General features: G+C 34.7%; 1 protein-coding gene across 1 annotated transcript in view; it reads left to right on the top strand.

Annotated features, from left to right (window-relative positions):
- MLIP (muscular LMNA interacting protein) overlaps positions 1–20487 on the top strand; it is a 249045-nt gene that overhangs the window by 227347 nt on the left and 1211 nt on the right. Inside the window, 1 exon segment of the mRNA XM_010363869.2 lies at positions 12366–12419. Coding sequence (XP_010362171.2) covers positions 12366–12419 — 54 coding nt within the window.

Genomic DNA, 20487 nt, shown 5'->3' with positions numbered 1-20487 from the left:
GAGTTACTGGCAGAGCCTGGGTTGATGAATTCCATAATGCTTTTCACATTTCATCTCCAGGCCCCAACATTCTTTTGGCAGAACTGTCCACTTTGCAAAGGTTAGTGGCTAAGAGAACCACTAAACATCGAATACTCTGACAAAATTGTACTGAGGCAGCCACATTTATTGAAAAAAGTAATCTTGAATTTTGGAGGCAAAAACATCCCTCAAACCTCCTCATTAATAATGTTTGTTTATGTTCTACCTGTATGTATGATTAGAAGTCTGTGTGAATAGACCAGGGTAATTTATTTTCAATCATCATAGAAATAAAGAGCTTTGCTCTCAATGCTAAAACTTTTCTGACAAGTTTTAAAGATAATGGAGATTAGATAGCTATTAAGAATGATTTAAAATATAAAATATTTGAGATTGTTGGAATTGGAAAAAAGACTTTATCAAACTTAGAATGGGTTTTTAAAAATGTTTTAAGATTTTTCAGGAAACCGAAACATGTACACTATTTGATGACGCCAAATTGTTTTCAGAATGAATGAATGTGTTTAATACATTCACAAAGAACATTCTGTTCAAAATGACTAAATGCAAATTAATTGGATTTTTAACATTAAAAAATGAATGTCAATGAGCAGATATTTTAAGAGAAGTGATTTTGCAAAATGAAGTATCAATCATTTTTAGCTAAGTTCTCCACTAGAGGGCAAAAAGAGCATTTCAACCGAATACATGCCTTAATGACAGGCTGGAATTTGAAACTGGGCATGTTTCTGGTTATCTAATTGCCAGTCTTAAAGTATACTTAATTTAATCATAAAACAGTTGACTTTTAATTTTTTTTTCCAGGAAACTGAGAGCAATCAATTTCTTATTCATATTTCTCTTTTTGGCTTAATCTTAGTAGCAAGAACACCTGCCCAGAGCTCATGTGTTGTCTGGCATTGGACATGTAGTATCTAGCTGAAATTTTTCATTGTAACATTTTTAAATAAAATCATTTAAGAAATTAGGAATTTGATAATTGGAAAGAGATGTATTGTTGCACATAGGCAGGATAACATTTTTAGTGAAGAAAAGTATACTTTGAGAAACATGATTTTTAAAGCTCTTGTAAAATAACATGCTGGCCTTTGGAATGTACTGACTATGCTTGTGTTTTATGGACACAGAGAAAATAAACTGCTATCCATTTGCACCTTGTTCCGATGGAGGCACTAAGGGATAATGAGCTCTCTGTATTTCACCACACACATCTGCCACCTGTCCCTTCTCCTTCGTGTGATATTTTAAATCAGGTTCCTTAAAGCAGAGCCTGAGACAGGGGTTCAGATATTGGTGATTTGTTGAGGGAGGGTTCTTCAGAAAAGCTTCCTGTAAAGAAAGGAGTGGATTCAAATTGAGAGGGGCAAAGAGCTGAGCAAATGTGGCTTCCGTTCAAGGCCAGTCTTGGCTTAATTCATAGGAAGAAGGTTCTAGAGAATAAATTGCAAAGTTATCCACACCTGATGCAAATGAGCTACCCTTTTATGCCCTTTACCAGTCAGACATTGACTGTGGGCGGTAGGATGGGAGAGAGTCAAGTAACTCAGGGTTAGGACAATAGTCTCAGCTGAGCAAATGCGCAGTAGGAGAAGGCAGCTGTGACCCATGCATTATTAACCCTGAAATAGAATGAAAACCTGGATAGAAGCATTTTATCTTTGCAAATTGAGTTTTAAAAATATATATTTTGTCTACCTTTGAACAAAATTGCTTGTCTAACCTTCTTGAAAAGCTATTATTTGTTTTTTTAAAAGAAGTTTCTTTAGGTTGCATCACATGAAATTGCCATTATTCAATCATTTTTTGCCTACACAAATATCAATTTTATCAGTTTCATATAGTTCAACCTAATTGTCTCATTGCCTTAATGTGTTTTATGATCCTTTTACGTATCCCATGCAACAAAATCTATTTTCACCATGTAATATTTGCATAGCCAAGGAGTCTCTTGTTTTGAAACTTCAGGGCAAAATTTTTCTGTATTGCTTTATCTTGCCTAATGTGACCACTGTTTTACTCCTTTCACCAGAATATGAGCATAAAATTCTTTCAGATTGCTAAATTTGTTGAAGTTTGCCGATGTGTGACTAATGAAAGCACAACTCAGACATTTAACTTACAGCCATCAAGTAATGATACCCATTCGCCTTCATATAAGCCATATGTTCCATAAGTTCTGTGAATCAAATGGAAATCTCCTTTGGGGAACAAGGATATGACTGTGAGGTTGAGCCCTTCTTCAGGTTTTATAAAAATATTTATCTAGTCACCATTAGACATCAAACACTTTCTTAGCTTTATTAAGGCATTCAAATGAAGTGTAAGACCACAACTTGCTTTCAAAGCATTAGAAGTCCAACACTGGAAAATCTTAATACTTTGAGGCTCTATTTTTAGGAATATATGTTTATGATAGTCATATTTTCTGGTTCATTGATTTTATTATCAGTATATAATATCTTTTTTCTGTCCCTTATAGCATTTCTTCTTGAATTCCACTTTTAAGATAATAAAATTACTATTCAAGTTGTAGTTTGGTTCATATTGGAGAGACAAATCTTATTCCTACTTTGATTTTCAAATTTGTATAACTTTTGTTTGTGTGTATGTCTCTTGTCCAGATATTTTCTGATCTTGATTTTTTTTAATCTTGAGAGATTTCTCTTCATACCTGAGATTATCTCATTACATAACCTTAATTCTGCCATATTATCACATTTTTCGTAACTTATCTGTTATTTCTGCTTTTCAGTTTTTTATTGGAAAAGTGTAGTTTTAATTTACTAGTTTAAAATGTATTCAACCTTGTTTTGTTGTTGATGGTCCTTAACTTAAGGTCTGTATTCGTATTTATATGCCTGTATCAATATCTGTATCTTCTTTTAGTAAGACAAGTCCATTTGGTCCCTTCCATTGCCTCCCATCATATGGATAGTGTTCAATTCTAGGTGTTTATTTCTGGCATATTATGGTTATAGTTTCTCTCTTTCTTTTTCATAGTAATTCATGGTTTGTTTTGTTTTGTTTTTATGGCAACAGCACACTTAATGAGATTGCTTTATTACCCTTTCTTCCCTTATTTCCTGTAGCATCCTCCTGCGTGTCTTTTTCTTTTTCTTTAAGTCCTTGACCCAAGAAAGTTTTTGAGATAGGTTTTTATTTAGCAAATATTCCAAGGCCTTGAATGCCTGAGAATATATTTTAATGATCCCATATTTGAATGACCTTTTAACAGTTTATAAAATCCCAGGTGATATCGAAGGCAAATTTGGCAGTACTATGAGCATTTTTCTTCTAATTCTCAAAAGATCTCACTCTGGGATGGCTGAAACTGACTGATGGTGCAGAGTTTTTTTTAAGGGCTTCTTAGCAATCAGTAAATACCTCACTTATTTTATCGTTTGAAGTTTGAATAAAAAACCATCATAGCTGTTAGTTTGTGGTTCTAGCAAGAACATAGCTGGAAGTAAAAGAAGACAGATTCTTCAAAAGAAAGATTTTAGACTTCATCAGGTGGCTCAGGAATGGCCACAATCTAAGACCAAGTTAGAGTGCCTGGCAGGACCATACAGTTAGACCACATAGGGCAAGGAGTGGAAGTGGAAGGAAAACACTGGGTGTACTGACAGTTTGAAGGCATTATATATAAAAGAGATGGTAAAAGGGTTAGGAAAAGCTTACATAATTTTAAAGTGTGGTTTGAAACAATGCATAGGAAGGTGTGGGAATGGAGGAATGTGGCCCAATGCCAGGAAGACGTGGCTGGCAGGCACCATATAGAAAGAAATCCTTCTGTTACCTATTGACATACAGTCCTTAGCTTATCTGCCTGCCCACCAACCACATACCCTTTCCCTCCTCATCCAACTTTCAGCCCCCACATCCTTAGTGATGCTCTTGGGGGTGTACTGTTAGAGGAGAGTGGAATGGGATCTGGTAGGGGGTCTAAGGTGAGAGGGGATGGCTTGACCCTATCACAGTCATACCTATTTCTTTTCTTAAATACTCTTCCAAATCCTTGCAACACATCGATTGACATCTGTTGATATTACACCTGGGATCTGGGATAGATTTCCTGCAACTTAGAGGTAACTGGTAGCAAATTAGGAAGACCTTGGATGTGAATAAGGCAGGGACAGGATTCCAAAAATATTTATGAAGTCAAGAGTATTAATACATAGCTGTTTATATTCGATGTTATGCCACACTGGAATAAAAGGTACAATACGCCTTATAATCTATAGAACACAAAAAAATGGAGAGAGAAAAATATTCCGCCAATATTTTACTTTGTGAAGAAATAGGCATTTCATTTATGATTGTACTAGACTGGTATGATATTGAAAACAATTGAAAATGATGTTTTGCCTGTGGTGCTAAGTAACGAAGTGTTCTCTTAAAGGATAGACAAAAAGAACAACAAATATGCTTCCTTGTCAATTCCAATTTCAACTTCTGGGATTTGTTTTGAGACCTAAAATGGTGTTGGAATACACGTTTTACTCTGTTTTCATTATAACCTGGGAGCTGTGCACTGAAAAAAGTGAATGGTGTAGTTAATCCCTTTAGGGAAGTGGTTTTCTAGTTGAGAAAGAAACAAGTCTAGATGAAAAATGTAAGTCAACAATAGGATGTGGTATTTGTTTTTAAACAGACTGGATATACAATAATGGACAGACAAAAATTCCCTTACACTGCTGTCTAGAAAGTGGTGTTTGGAAGAAGAAATTCTAACATGTCCTAAGTCTTTATCTCTCGGGATGGAAGAGGAAAGGCCAAGAATTAAAATAGTATAATTTGGGAATTTTCAGCTATATTTCAGATCTATTACAAAGATCAGGACAGAAAATTCCTATGTTGTCTTATTAGTATTCTTAGAATTGAGACTCCAATATAACAATATTAATGCCCAACATTCAGCAGTGAGTGTTTGGTAGGCTTATGAAAAAATTACCATGCATTTCAATAGAATATATCAACTAACATTATTATCAAGTGAACATATAATAACCAAGGGAATACACAAAAGAATGTTGTGAACTTAATAGTTTGTAACAGTTCATACAAGGAATAAATGAGCAGAACTAAGAACCTACATTAAGGATTCCGGTTAAGGTTGGGGAGTTCATTTTACTATCCCCATCGGCATAACTTCTACCTCAGCTATGGCTGGGTGCAGGAGATGCCATAAAGAAGACCTTTATTTCTGAGATAGCATCATTTATTAATCAGTAGATTTTTTGCTTAAGCATCATGGAACCAATGAATTATCCAAGTAAAAGAGGAACTGAAACTCATCTATTCAGGGCCCAGACTTTAAAGATGAAAAAACTAAAGCCCAGACACAAAGTGATTTTCCTCATGTCACAAAGGGAATTAATTAGATAGAAAAACTTGGGAACCGTTGGGTATCGCCACAAATAGATGCTCTACTTTTAAATTCTAAAAGTAAATATTTAAATCCTAAAAGTAAATATTAATAAATGTTGTAATAAATTTTTTGTATTTGGCCTAATACAGCTTAAATCTTTAAGACATATAGCCAATTCTTTTTCTGATATGAGAGGCATATTTCTAACTATCATAGAGAGGAGCTTTCTCCACGTAGCAAGTATTATGAACTGGTCTCAATAAAGAAAAAACTCAGAGCATTGCCTATGTTTTATTCCAGGGTATAGAACTGTGAGCAGTAAAACCAATCAACTAGTGTTTGGTGCACAACTGCTAGAATATGATGAGACCTATTCTCAAGCAGCTTGCCATCTTTTGGGGAAATGAGGAAAACATATATATATGTTTATATATGTGTTTATATATGTGTTTATATGTTATATATATGTTATATATATGTTTATAAAAGTAAATACATTTATTTACTTTTATTTTAAGTTTGGGGGTCCATGTGCAGGTTTGTTACATAAGTAAATGTATTTTAAGGAGATTTTTCATACAGATTATTTCCTCAGCCAGGTACTAAGCCTAGTATTCTTTAGTTGTTTCTCTTGCCTGTCTCCATCCTCCCACCCTCCACCTTCTGATAGGCCCTAGTGTCTGTTCCCCTTCATGTGTCCATGTGCCCTCATCATTTAGTTCCCACTTACAAGTGAGAACATGCAGTATTTGGTTGTCTGTTCCTGTGTTAGCTCACTAAGGATGATGCGGCCAACAATCACATGATAAAAAGCCCAGCATCACTGATCATTAGAGAACTGCAAATCAAAACCACAATGAGATACCATCTCACACCAGTCAGAATGGGTATTAGTAAAAAGTCAAAAAATAATAGATGCTGGCAAGGTTGTGCAGAAAAAGAAACACTTATACATTGTTGGTGGGAGTGCAAATTAGTTCAACCACGTGGAAGACAGTGTAGAGATTTCTCAAAGACCTAGAGGCAGAAATACCTTTAGACCCAGCAACCTCATTACTGGGTATATACCCAAAGGAATATAAATCATTCTATTATAAAGACACATGCATGTGTATGTTCACTGCAGCACTATTCACAATGGCAAAGACGTGGAATTAACCCAAATGTCCATCAGTGATAGACTGGATGAAGAAAATTTGGTACATATACATCATGGAATACTATGCAGTCATAACAAGGAATGAGATCATGTACTTTGCAGGAAAACTTACATTTAATAGTGTTCATTCATTTAATAAGCATTTTCAAGGGCTTACAGACGACACTGAAGTGAAGTTGATGCGTACAAATTCCTCGCAGTAATTCTCTATCCTCCATTTCTGACATCGCTCTCTCACTCATTTTATCCATCCACTAGAATTTTCTCCCTGTTTTTCAATCATCCCAATTGTGAGTAATTTCCTCTCAGCAACTAATTCCATATGCACTCATCATGCTTCTTATTCCTATGAGGTAGCATCCCTGAAATTTCAGCCTCTGGGAAAAATATGCCTTCATCCTTTTAGTTTAGGTTAGATTCATCTATTATGAACCCTGATAAGACTCAGTACTTTTACTTCCTAACATATTATTTTGTGTTTGTACCTATATATTCCTGATTATATAATTACTATCTGTCTCTCCTGCTAGACTGTAGTCTTCAAGGCAGGTGACAATGTCTGTTCACTGATTGTGACATCCCTAACATCTAGCCAAGTGCCTGACCTATTAGCAGGTACTCAATAATCAGATATGTGGTAAATGATCTAACTATACAACTCCAATGTATCAGAATTGATTAGGACATTTTGAATATAGCTAATTTTAGTTGTAAATAGATAAATATTTGAAACAAATTCATTTCATCAATTCATACAAAGATATTGGCAATGGCTTTACTATTCAACCTGTGGTAGCATCAGCACCAGCTGGCAGCCTGTCAGAAATGCAGAATCCCAGGCCCCTCTCCACACTTACCCTGCCAGAATCTGAAATTTACAAAATTTCCTGGGTTCCTCTAGCGCATTGTGATATGCTGTAAATCAGGGATTAAAAACACAAATACTTTATTGGGCTAGGCATATCTCCAAAGTGAAGGAAACAAATATATAATGTATATAATAATAAATATAACCTATAACATATTATCAAGATATGTATATAATCATGATTATGTACATAATCACGATAATAGGTAACCCCTGACCTTTGGCCTCCTCATAGGAGTGGTGGGGACTGTATTTACATGGAGATCTTTAGCTTCATCTAAAAGGCACAAGCTACTGTCCAGAGTCACAAAACTGCAAGGTTAGTGTTGGAAGATCTTTGAACAGTTCAAGAGAAACCAGAAATACAAACCTGCATGTATAATCTGTGGACTTAGACACTGATAACTAAATTTAATTCTTTTTAAAAAAAAAGAAATATGAGGATCAAATAGAACTCCCCTGTGTGATAATTCTACTTGAAGGATCTTCAGTTTTCAAAATCTCATACAAAGAAGCATATCTTTTAGGCATTCAGTTAATACTTCCTAAGGCTTCACTAATTCAGAATTCTTTAATTTTATAAGTCAGGAAACTGTTTCTTTTCTTTAGCCATCTAATTCTCCCTTTCTCTTATTAATTTATTTATTCAATACTCATTCAGTGTCTACTCTGTGCTGGTTGGGTCCTATGCTAAGTACAGAACAACTAACAATAAGTTAGTTTTAGTTATAATCTATGACTTCCAATGGCATCTAGTCTCGTAATGACAACATTATACTTATGAAACAGATTTGATGTGGGTATTGCTACAATAATTTGTAATGTCTGCTTTTGAGGGATAGTATTGAGAAGGTTATGCTCGATCTTAGTAGTTCACAAATCTAAGTGGAGAGACAGAAGCAGAAGGTACAGATGACTGAAGACAAATGGTGTGAAGGAGGTTGACAAGAGGATGTAGTTGAACACAAAAGCAATCCCAAAGAAGTGAATTCTGGATGGAATGTATGGCACCCATGGTGATTTTAAAATGTTAAGACTTCCTGTAACACTCCCTCAGCTTCATAATTTCTGGCACTACAGAAAACATACTTTATCTCCACTCAAGAAGGGAGAATTGTTTCACAAAAGCTAAAGCTCTGAACTCCATTTCTTGTGTACATTAAAGACTTAATTGACTGATTTAACCACATTTTGCATATTTTTTTCTAGTTGTTACATTCTCATTTCTTCAGTTGGTCTGAGGGGATTTTATCTCTTTGGGGGTATAGTTTATATTTCCTCGGGAGAGGCAGTGATATTTTTGAGAAAGCCCCACACTGGTAACAAACTCTTCACAAGGCTTTATGTTAGTTTGGTGGCAGCTGTGACCAAAAGTGTAAAAAATATCAACTGAACATTTTATTCAAATGTGTTTTTCCAACAGTGGTGAGGGAACAAAGGTTGAGTTAATCTGTTATACAATATCTAGGACAGGATTTTCTATCCAGGATAAAAGTATGCTTTGTCTCATTTCACTTGAACTTCCCATTTCATTCATCTTTCCATGCTGAATAATGCTCTGATGCTAATATTAGTAACTTTTTAGTTATTTTTTTCTTTGAGGAAACATAATAGTTTGTTTTCCATGTCATTTACCATCAAGTATGCCATCTTGGATGACTCTCTGCCCTGTAATATTCATCTACTCTCTGCATAGCAAGCCATTCACCTACATAGAACTAGTTTTTTTTTTTTTTTTTTTTTTTTTTTCATGGTGTGTTGCTCTGTTGCCCAGGTTGGGGTGCGGTGGCACGATCTTGGCTCACTGCAACCTCCGTCTCCCGGGTTCAAGCAATTCTCCTGCCTCAGCCTCCTGAGTAGCTGGGATTACAGACACACACCACCATGCCCAGCTAATTTTTGTATTTTTAGTGGAGACACAGTTTTACCATGTTGGCCAGGCTGGTCTCAAACTCCTGATCTTGTGATAAACCCGCCTAGGCCTCCCAAAGTGTTGGGGTTACAGGTGTGAGCCACCACGCCCAGCCAGGACTTGTTTTAATGCTTAGTTTCACTGTTTCCATTCTGACTGGCAAAATTTTCATACTATGTGTTATTGTCCTCCCCATTTGACATCTCTAGTCCTCATGCATTACAAAGTCTCTGCATTCGGCAGAGGTTTTAGCATTCAATATTTCTCTCTGTTCCCAGTTTTTCTTCCTTAATCAACAAAATAGCAGCATATCTACCTTCTGCTTCTTTGTTCATTCTAGAAAGTAGGAAGGCTAGAGTTACCCAGAAAACTTGAGTCAATTGTATTTTCTGAGATGATATTTTTAATAAATTCTTCTTTTTTTCTTCTCGCTCTCCCTCCCACCCTCCCTCCCTCCCTTCCTTCCTTCTCTCCCTCGCTCCCTCCCTCCCCTCCCCACTTTCCTGCCCTGCTGCCATATCTCTCATGCATTATTTAAATATCTTCCAATCCACGTATTTTCATATTTTGCACATCAGCCACAGTGACTTTTTTTAAATGAGAAATCTGACCACATGACCACACATGTCCCCAACTTAAAGTACTTGAATGACTTCTCACTGCCTAAGAAAATTAAGCTCAGACTCCTCATCTGACATATAAGATCCATTATACTGTGTCTCTTGTGTGGCCTTTCATAGCTATACCAGCCACCCCTGAGATTCTGCTGGTCTCTGAACGGGACCCACTTGACTTTAGTGTCTGGCTTTTCCCTTTGCTAAATGTCATACTCCATTCCCTTCCCCTGTCTCTCTGTCTTCCCCACTTCTTTTTCCTGCATATCTTCCCACAGGCATATTGCCACATCACACTTGCTTTGAGAGCACAGTCTCTGCACCTCTCAGGCTAGATTCCAGCATGGGTGTTCCACTTACTAGTTTTGGGCCTTGAACAACTTATCCTACTTCTCAGTGATTTCATTTCCTCATCTGTGAAACAGGATATTACCAGTGCTCACCTTACCAGGTTGTTGTAAAAACTAAACGAACAAACCCATATAAAGAATTTATTATGTGAGTATGTAATAAATTATGACTAAATCCATAACTCTTCACAACACAATAATATCACATTTTTAGTCAGCTTAAGAATACTAAAAAGGCAAACCTTTTGTGATGAAAGATCATAAACAAAAGAAAGCATTCCAAAGCTAAATATAAATGATTTGAGGATTACCAGTTAATTAGAATCATTTTCTGTTCTCTTTCATTGACTAGGATAATCAACATATAGTTTTTGAAATTCAAGATTAAAATAAAATGGATTAAAATTACTGAATACCTGTATTGGAAAGGAAGAATAGAATATAACAGTAGGCATCACATAATTACTCAATTGCTTTTCTAATCTCAGTTGAATGCTTTATTGGGATATTACCAAGATTTTAAAATTTCAAGATGATTCTTCTTTTCTGTTTTAGGAGATTAGGAGGTCGGACATTTGACATTGTACAAACTCTGATGATTCATATAGATATTGTACTACTTAACCTAGGTATACCAATGACTGTGCTATTTCCAGGATAAATCACTTGAGTTTGAAGTTTGAAGCAGTACCTAGAGTCTGATCCTAAGCCATACTTAGGATCTCAGGAGACTCTGATGAACAGGAAAAAGTAGGTGCTTCCAGCTGCTTTCTGGAATGCTATTTAGATTTCTAGTTGGCTCTAGGGCCAGATCATGCTTCTATTTAAAGCAATGGTCTCAGGCAGCTAGAAGGAGTCCTGTTGCTATGATACCCAAAGGATTTTATAGTTGGGAATACAATGTAAGGGCTTGGATTTGGTGAAGCTATAACTTTAAACAAAAATTGGTTCCATTCTTGAATATCTGTTAGAACGAAGGCAAACCTGAGGAAATGTCAGGTGGAGACCTCCTTACCCTCCCTAGCAGCCACAGTTAAGAGTCTTCCCCAGGGCAGGCTAAATTACTGGCCTCCTCCAAATTGTTCTAGGGGATTAAGAGCTGGTCTCTGTCCATAGACTTTTTGCCCAAAGCAAGACCCTGTTGAAAGTGAAAGGGGTCCAATCATTTCAACAACCCTGGTTTGCCCAGAATGATGACAGAAATAAGAAATGTTACTGTCAAACTGGATCTGTGGTTATTCTAAAGCTGGAGTTAGGATAAATGGTTAATACCAAAAGAGGGTAAAGAGATTTCATTACAAATGTTTGCTCTCCCCTTCTCTTTGTGTGTGTCTCTTAGTTTGTCTCTCTCTTTCTTGCATATTGATGACATTCTTCTATCTTATGAAGTTTACATGTAGCTCTCAGAAGACCCATGCAGTAATAAAAATTCCCACATAAAAAGAGAACTTCACTTCTGTTAAAAGTGTCACTATGATATAAGTTACATTATAATAACATCACCCGGTGAGATTGCAATGTTTATGAAGTTCGTGTGTATTGAGATTATTAATACTCACAATAAAGCACAATATTTTACATTTCCAGTAAGTACTGTCTATAGATGCATCTACATTTACTGTGGGTCTGAACATGATTTGTTGCTGTTGCTTTGGAGCTTTTCAATTAGAGGCCTATATGTGAGGGGTGAAACATAAATTTAACTTTGTTTCCTCTCTGTGAAATCTGTTAGTGCATTTTGACAGTTCCTTCATTAGATACATAATTAATGAGGGCCTATGCTATATGCTAAGCACTGTTAGAGTTGATGTGTGACACAAAAATAAATAAGATGTGGTCTTATACTGAAAGTGCTCACTCTCTGCCAAAATATCTTCCTTTGTCTTTTAGTGACAATTGAATCTTAATGTTTATACTTGGTAGAATCCACTATTATCTGCAATAAAATATTTATGTCATTGTCAATCTATTTAAATGAAATTTGTTAACTTTTTTTTTTTTTTTATCACTTCTACCCCTGATCATATCCTGGGCATCTTTTCTGTGAAGCTGAGTCATCCAATGACGGCTATTCCTGAACATGAAGCTCTTGATTCCAAAGAGGTAAATGTAAGATAGGACTGGACATCTAGTTATCCATTTCTGTGTGATTGTAGAAATAAACCAATCTAATTTTTTTAATGTTAACAAAATTGTGCTTTTATAAAAAAAGCAAGAATTATTACTAACTGTTCCACTCTGTCGGTCAGAAGGATTTGATAGTGAAATAAGTAAATTCTTGCTGACTCTCAATGTAGAAGTTAGCACTAGAGTTCCCTGTGTGTGATACCTGGACCAACAAACCAACTCCTGCCTCGAGTGTCTGTCTTTGTGATTCCCTTTTTGGGTTCATATGTGAAATCACTGTTATCTTCTTTCTCTAGAGGGTAATGGATGTCCCATAATCCATATGGTGTGTTTTCAGGGTCAGACTCACAGTATCTCATGGTATCTCAGTTTCAGTTCATAGGAAGGTGAGTGCTAGACTTACCGAGCACAACCAACCCCACCTTCCCCAAGTGAATTTTATATATGGCATGCAGCTTTTAGACAAAGGCATATCAGCTCAATCGAAGCCTCTACATTTCATGTAAATGTTTATCTATTTTAATGTTTTGAGCTGATAAGTAAAAAGTAAGTTCAAACAACCTTCTTTTTTAAAAAAAAAAAAAAAATGCTATACCATAGAAACAAAGGCAAAAATTCTGTAAAGACATGTTTTCTTCATGGTTTGCTTTTGTATTCATCAAGAGCAAGACTAACTGAATGGTGTTTTCTTCTTCTACATCCCCTCAGATAAAGTGGAAAATGGGAGAAAAAAAGTGATTTTTATTTAAAAAACTTATCTCTGAGAAGGGACTGGGTGAGCTCATACATTCATTTAAAATACCCTTACAAAAGAAGTATGCTTAATTTTGCAGCCTCCAAGTATAGGAAGAAACAAGCATAACATAAAAGAGAAGTAAGAATAATAAAATTCCACGTATAATTTGAATTTTCTTTTCCAAGCCATATTTTCCATAATTTAAGGCGTATTATCTACTTTTCCTAAATTGGCATCCTTATTTCTGCAAATTTAAAAAGCTCTGTCATAATATAAGACTGATGTGACTTTTGGCTGTAGCGTTAGTCATTAAAATATAAAATTGTGTTATAAATAGGTATGCATTTATATCATTGACCGCATCTCTGGTTACTTTTTAAGATAATATTGTAAAAATAGGATTATTAGTTTTATGAATATGAACATATGGAAGACTCTCAACACATGTAGCCAAATTGCTGTTCTGGAAAGTTGTAGTAATTCACCCTATGAGGAGTGCGTTCTAATAATATCTGCCTCCATGCAGTCTTGGCAGCATTGAGAATTACTATAATTCCCAATCTATTGAGAGGTTACTATACATTACAAACAGTGTTATGCACTTTGTTTTACTTAATTTTCATAAAAAATTCCTAAGTTAAGTACTATTATTATCTTTTTTAGAGATGAAGAAACTAAAGCTGCAGGAACTTAATCTATTGCCTAAAGTCAAATAGCTACGAAGTGTCTCTACAATCAGAAATTGAATCCAAATCTGACAGCCTGCAGTCTGTGCCTCTTGAGCACTCTATTATTCTCTGTCTAGTGTCTAAATTAATCTAAATTAGGATTTTTAATTTATATAAAAATATTTATCCAAATTTCTCTATTTTTAATTTATATTTCTATCTATATGATCTAATTCTTTCTCTTTTAAAATCACCTTTTAAAATACTTATCAAATTAAAAGGGAAAGTTACTTTTTAATATTAACTTGCATGTTAAAATTCTGTATTTCTTACTATTTTTGTCTTTATTTTTTATCTATTTTGTTTTTGCACTATCTTATGCATTTATTGGTATGGTGATATATTTTTGTTGAGTAGTAAACTCCCTTTTTATATATTAAAGTTAATAACTTTTTGTCAAATGTGTTAGCTCTTTCAGTATGATGGTGACAAATTGTATAATAGTGAAAATTTAGAAAAATATATATGTTCAGAAATATAAGAATGATTAAATAAATTTTGCACATTTCAGATGAATATAAAAAATAGGAAACTTTGTATTTCTTTCAAATACAATAATTTTGGTTCAAGTTCACATAGGCTATATCTACACAATAAGAGTGTTTCTACACAAAAAAAGAGAAAATCAATTGGTTATTAAATTATAAAAACAGTCAGTTCAGATAACAAATTGAGAACTACTGAATGTTAGGTAATGGAAAAGCCTTTGTGAGCCAAAGAGAATGGTATAGATGTAGTATTTGCATTTTTTTCACACCAATTATCACAACCCTGGAGACAAAACTTAAAATTAAGATAGTGGATAAGATTGCCATAAAATGATTTTGATTCAGGTTTGGAATATATGAAAAATGTCATTTAGAGTTTGAACTTTAACTTTGTGAGAGAAGACTCTCAACACATGTAGCCAAATTGCTGTTCTGGAAAATTGTAGTAGTTTACCCTATGAGGAGTGTGTTCTGATAATATCTGCCTCCATGCAGTCTTGGCAGCATTAAGAATTATTATAATTCCCAATCTATTGAGAGGTTACTATGCATTACAAACAGTGTTATGCACTTTGTTTTACTTAATTTTCATAAAACATTCTTAAGTACTATTGTTATTCTTTTTAGAGATGAGGAAACTAAAGCTGCAGGAACTTAATCTATTGCCTAAAGTCAAATAGCTAGGATGTTTAACTTTGTGAGGGATAGTCGTAAAAAAATGTAAATAATTAAGCAAAAGGCCATTTTGTGCTTCCAGTGTGCTGTATTTCACTTCTTAGTAATATTGGCACATTTTGGAGCAATTTATCAACTTTTTACAACTTCTTATGATATGTGGTCAGACTCGTATTGACCCGGATATTTTCCCCAAATCTTTTCTCTGTTATTTATTTACCTTCAACCACAACCAAGAAACATCAGTTTTATAAAGCAATTCTGTTCTTATGAGTATATGACCTAAAGGAATAAACCATTTCAGTTACAAACACAGTGCAAATCAAGAATTATGGAAGAGCCCTTGATGGTATCTCAGAATTTTCCCCTTGGTTTTTCTTTCATTTCCTAAAGACATTAGTTTGTCTTGCTTGCTACCAGATTGTCATTTCTTGAATCAACTCAGGCTATTTGTAGATACTACCTTTTTAAAATTAACTCAGTAATTCATTTAAATACAAACAGATGTTAGATATATCTGATTTGATTTACCCATCATTTTTATAACTCACATCATTTCTAAAGTTCATTTAAAAGGAACGAACTCAAAAAACAAACAAACAAAAAAACAATTCCACTTATCATCTAGCTCAGTGGTTCTCAACCTGGGCTGAACATTACAATCACCTGTAATTGACTTTTGAAACACACCAATGACAAATATATTTGCTTGTCATATGACAGGGATCCACTCCAGACAAATTAATAAATCAAGAAACTTTACAGGTTACAAAGGTATTGGTATATTTTAAAATCTCTTCAGATTATTCAAATATGCACTAAAGGTTGAGATCTTCAAATTATAGCTCCTTCATTGGCAGTCTAAGAAGGCCAATCAAATAAATTGGTCGTTCAACCTTGAAAACACAAAATAGAAAGTAAAAGTAGGAGGATCATAAAAGAATATGTTCCAGTGAATGATTTCAATTGCTAAAAACTTGGGTGACAACAAATTCCTGTCCAGTGGCTTAAAGGAATAACATGTGCTTTAATTTGTGGTAGATTAATTTTAAGAGATCTGTTCTATGTTGAGATTCACTGTAATTTCATTAGCAAAATTTAATACTTTATTTTTGTTTGCCTTCACATTCCATACAAGGTTTGGAAATTGCTTAGGATGGGGCTGACATAGTATTTGGTGCAAGCTGAGTCTGGAGGCTTAGTGCATTCCAAACAATGTTTTATTTGTACTTTATATAACACTTAAAATACATGGTCACTGATGAACCTCCATATAAGCAGATGAGATCTGTAAATAATTGATTTGACCATTGTGTTATCTAACTGATTTTCAAAGAAGAATACTTTCAGAGATTTTTACTGTTCACACCAGTGCAGTAATTTCTAAGTAAGTGAATATTTAACACCCTACAGGCAGAGCATACTTGTTGACTAAGATAAATCGATTTCTGAGTTGAGTTACTTAGGAGAAAATTAAATTCTAGTAGTGACAATTTTTTTTTATTGTATTTCTCATCTTGTGAGTTCAGCAACTCTTTTATCCACTACAACTCCATAACCTGCTTCTCCTTCTGCAGACGTATTTGTGAATGTCATACTGCAGAATGAGATATAAACAGACTGCCCCTCTTTGTATTACCTGCTACATACAGCCCTATGACTCCTGCATTTTATTTTCAAATTGAAGATCAATTGATTTCCCAAAACATGATTAGATTCATTTGGTTCTGACCTTTCAGGTTCATTTGTTATTAACACAACTTGAGAGCTAATCATTCACTAGCTGCCCATAAAACACATACTAGGCAAATTCCTGTGTTTTCTTATTCCTTCTCTTTGCAGATTTTTGATAAACATTTAAGGGTTTACAAGATAGCAATTCTGTTAGCGAGGTGACTATCACTGATTTGCCACTTTGGTGGTATATAAGCTTTCTGAGTTTGTTTTATTTTGAATTTCAGAACCGCCACTGATGTCTAAGGTTCTAATAGTATAAAGCAGCCATCCCATTCCTCTGACTTTATTCTCCGGGTGAGAACATAGAAAAGAGAAAATAAATTACTTGCCCGTGGAAGCCACTCTCATTTTCTGGTTTGATTTAAGGGTAAAAATAAAATTATCAAGAGAAAAAGGCCCACTCTCTTCTTTTCAGGCAATTTTCCAAAACATTATTTCTCAAAATGAAGCTTTGATACATCTTGGATTGCTGAGAGTTGAAGGTTGTAATCTCAGGCGAGAATTTGGAATCTGGATATTATTACCAGTTGATTAAAAGAAGATTCCTATGCATTGTTACACAAATGGCTACAGGGCCAGGGTAACTTTGTCTTGTAAAAATAAAGACACCTGATACAGGTACCTGAGTAGATAGCCACCTTTCCCAGGCATCAGGTGGTCAGGGAAATAATAAAGGAAAGGATATTCCTACATCCAGATTTGGTAGCAATGGATCCATCAAAATGACTTTCTTGTGTTGTAAGCCTCCAACCTGTGTTGAGGAAATGTAATTTAAAAACAAAACAAAACAAAACCTTTCTGCTAACCCAGAAGTTCCCTTCACAAGGGTAGTAGAGAAATAAAACCCTTTTTGTTATTGAATAAACATTGAACCAGAATGTGATGTGCATCATAGGCAATCTGCTAAGAGATTGCAGAGACAAGAAGAAATCTCAGACTTCATATCACCAAGGAGATAGACCCCATTACATACATATTCTCAAGATCAACAATAGTTAAGTGGGTCCTTAAGTAAGAAAAATGAAAGCATCATTAATTATACATAGTTCATCCTAAATTCACCTGGAATTTGGGATGACAATCTGTGTCTGGCTTTACACAAGGCAAAGTAAACTTCGCATATCTTTACGACATGGGGTCGTTTTATAACTTTGAGCCAGGCTTGAACTAAAGTTAGAGTCTTACCCTCCCTGGAAACTGGCAGATAGGGATGCTGTCTTTCTTGACTGTTTACATTTAAAGGAAATGGTTCTCAAGTCCTTGAAAGAAACTTTTCAGGGCCTGATAAAAGGCCCACCTGTTTTCAAAAGAACTTATATACATTTCAAAGAGAGGAGAAAGTACTTACAATGATGAGTTTTCTAAAGTAAATGCTTTAAGAAAAAGAAGGGAGAGGGAAATCTCTCCCGTTATGCTCAGCAGCAAGAATTAAGCCTTTCTTTTTGAATTTCCAATTGTTCTTATACTTGGTTGGCAAGAACCAGAATTAAAATCAGGGAGAGTCTGGCTCTGAAGTAGCCAATAAAAAGAAACAGCTCTCATTTATTTTTCATTTCTAGAAACTCAGTTAAATCTACTATAGAAGTGGTTGTTTGACTATTTTGGGGTCTCTCCTTCAAAGTCATCTCAATAGATTCAAGTTAGGTTTGATACTGCAGTGAGTCATTGTCAAGTTGAGCAGAAGTCAGGAACTAAAAGGACCTACGACTCCTCTGTGTGGTAGCTTGGGAAGACTATTTCTAGTTTCCAAGAGAAACAAACAAAACAATAAGATCAGGGTTAATAATTATTTGGAACTCACATCATCCAGCCATCACATGATTTTGACCCCAGATTCAACATTGTACTCTCTAGAATCCATTGTACCTGCATCCTTTATCTATGAGGTTGCCTTTATAGGACCTTAATTACTGAACGTTTTATACCTTCTGGCTTATGGATAATAAACTCTGATACCAGATTTTGTCTTTTTTTCAACAATTATGTAACAATTTTGTTACATAAATGCACAAAACATTTGAAATCTTTCAGGAAAAAAATGAACATGCAGCATTTAATCATATTATGATACACATTTCTTGGAAATGGCTTTTCGTTCTCAATACATGCATCCTGATTTCATATTCACAAGAACACATATGTAGGTTATTTTGTTTTCATTTTGCAGTAAAGAATATGCATATTTGGTTTTGCATTTAATGGGAATGAAAAAGCAACTCACACAGCACATTCCTTTAAAAAATGCTTTCTGTAACATTGGCTTAATGTTTCACAAGAATATATTACTTATTACCCACAGTTAACTCTGAATTAAAAAAAAAAAAAGATTTTGAGTTTGACTGTGTTCCAGGATTATGACTTCCAAAGCATCTTAAGTTCTTTCTTACTTATATTTTCTTATATCCAAAATAAGTGTGTTGTTTCATGGCAATATAATAAAATACTGAGCCTTAACTGCCAGGGTGCTAGTTTGAAAATAGAATTGATGTATTTGTTGATGATTCTCATTTTTCTTACATGTCCACCTTCGTTATTCCCGTTTTTTTTTTTTTTTTTTTTTTTTTTTAGCTCTTTACCTATACTGAGATTGGCAAAAAACAAAACAAAACAAAACAAAACAAAACAAACAAAAAAAAAAAACCACAGTACAAACTTCACAAAGTGTCTAAAATGATGGCTGTAGCTGTCATAGCATAGTACATCTTTTCCAACTGACTACTAAATTGTGGGGCCAAACATTTATTTGATGTGCTGGTGGGTTCGGGAAGAGCTGAGACATAGTGCTAAACTTGCCGGCATGGTGTCAGAAGATGATCTGCCTATGGTGCTTCAATCTGATTTAATGATTCCTATTATAATAAAATTTTATATTCGAGAGGGAACTTAGAAGGCATTTATTCCAATATTTTATTTAATGTTATAATCCCATCTACATAATATATGCTCATATATCTTCTATTGAACCTCTCCTGGTAACAGAATTCACCATTTCACAAGCCAGACTCAGTGTATGTTTTAGCTTGACTAAGACAAACTAAGTAATGGCTATGTGAACAACAAAAGCAAATAGAAAGCATGGAATAAACTGGGGCTTAATTTGGAGCACTATGACCTTGGATGTGATATTGAATCTTTCTGAGCTTCAATTTTATTCTTTGTAAAATGGAATCAAATGATTGTGAAGATCTGCCTAAATGTATGTAAAGTGCTTAGTGTATAAAATACATGGCACTTAAAAAGTATTAGCCAAATGATGATAATTTCCTTAAACATCTTGTAAAATTAACTACTACTAAATGCTGGTACTTTAAGAAAAATCATGTTAGTGCTTTCAGAAAAAGCAAAATAATGATAATTTTCATTTGTTAGAAATATTAATGAGGAGATGTACTTGAATCATTTCCTCCCTTCATTCTAGGGCTTCAGAGAATTTCAGATGATGAAAGCTACAGTTTACTTCTTACTTTTTTGCCTGTTGATTTTCTATGGCCAGGACAAACCAGAGCAGTCATGAGCCACCCCCTTTGTTAGCACTTTTTATCTGTCTCCTTCTTCTAGTCTAAAACGTACTTTCTCCTAATAATGCAGATTGTAACCACGTTTCACAATCCTGTTTAGCTGCTTGGCCAAGACATATGCTTGCACACAGGAGCCAACTCTAAGTCACCACTGCTTCTTCA

The sequence above is a fragment of the Rhinopithecus roxellana genome, chromosome 4 (genome assembly GCF_007565055.1).
Source record: "Rhinopithecus roxellana isolate Shanxi Qingling chromosome 4, ASM756505v1, whole genome shotgun sequence".
Classification (NCBI taxonomy): Eukaryota; Metazoa; Chordata; class Mammalia; order Primates; family Cercopithecidae; genus Rhinopithecus; species Rhinopithecus roxellana.
The sequence above is the reverse complement of the archived record's forward strand: the minus strand, read 5'-3'. Positions and strand labels throughout refer to the sequence as shown.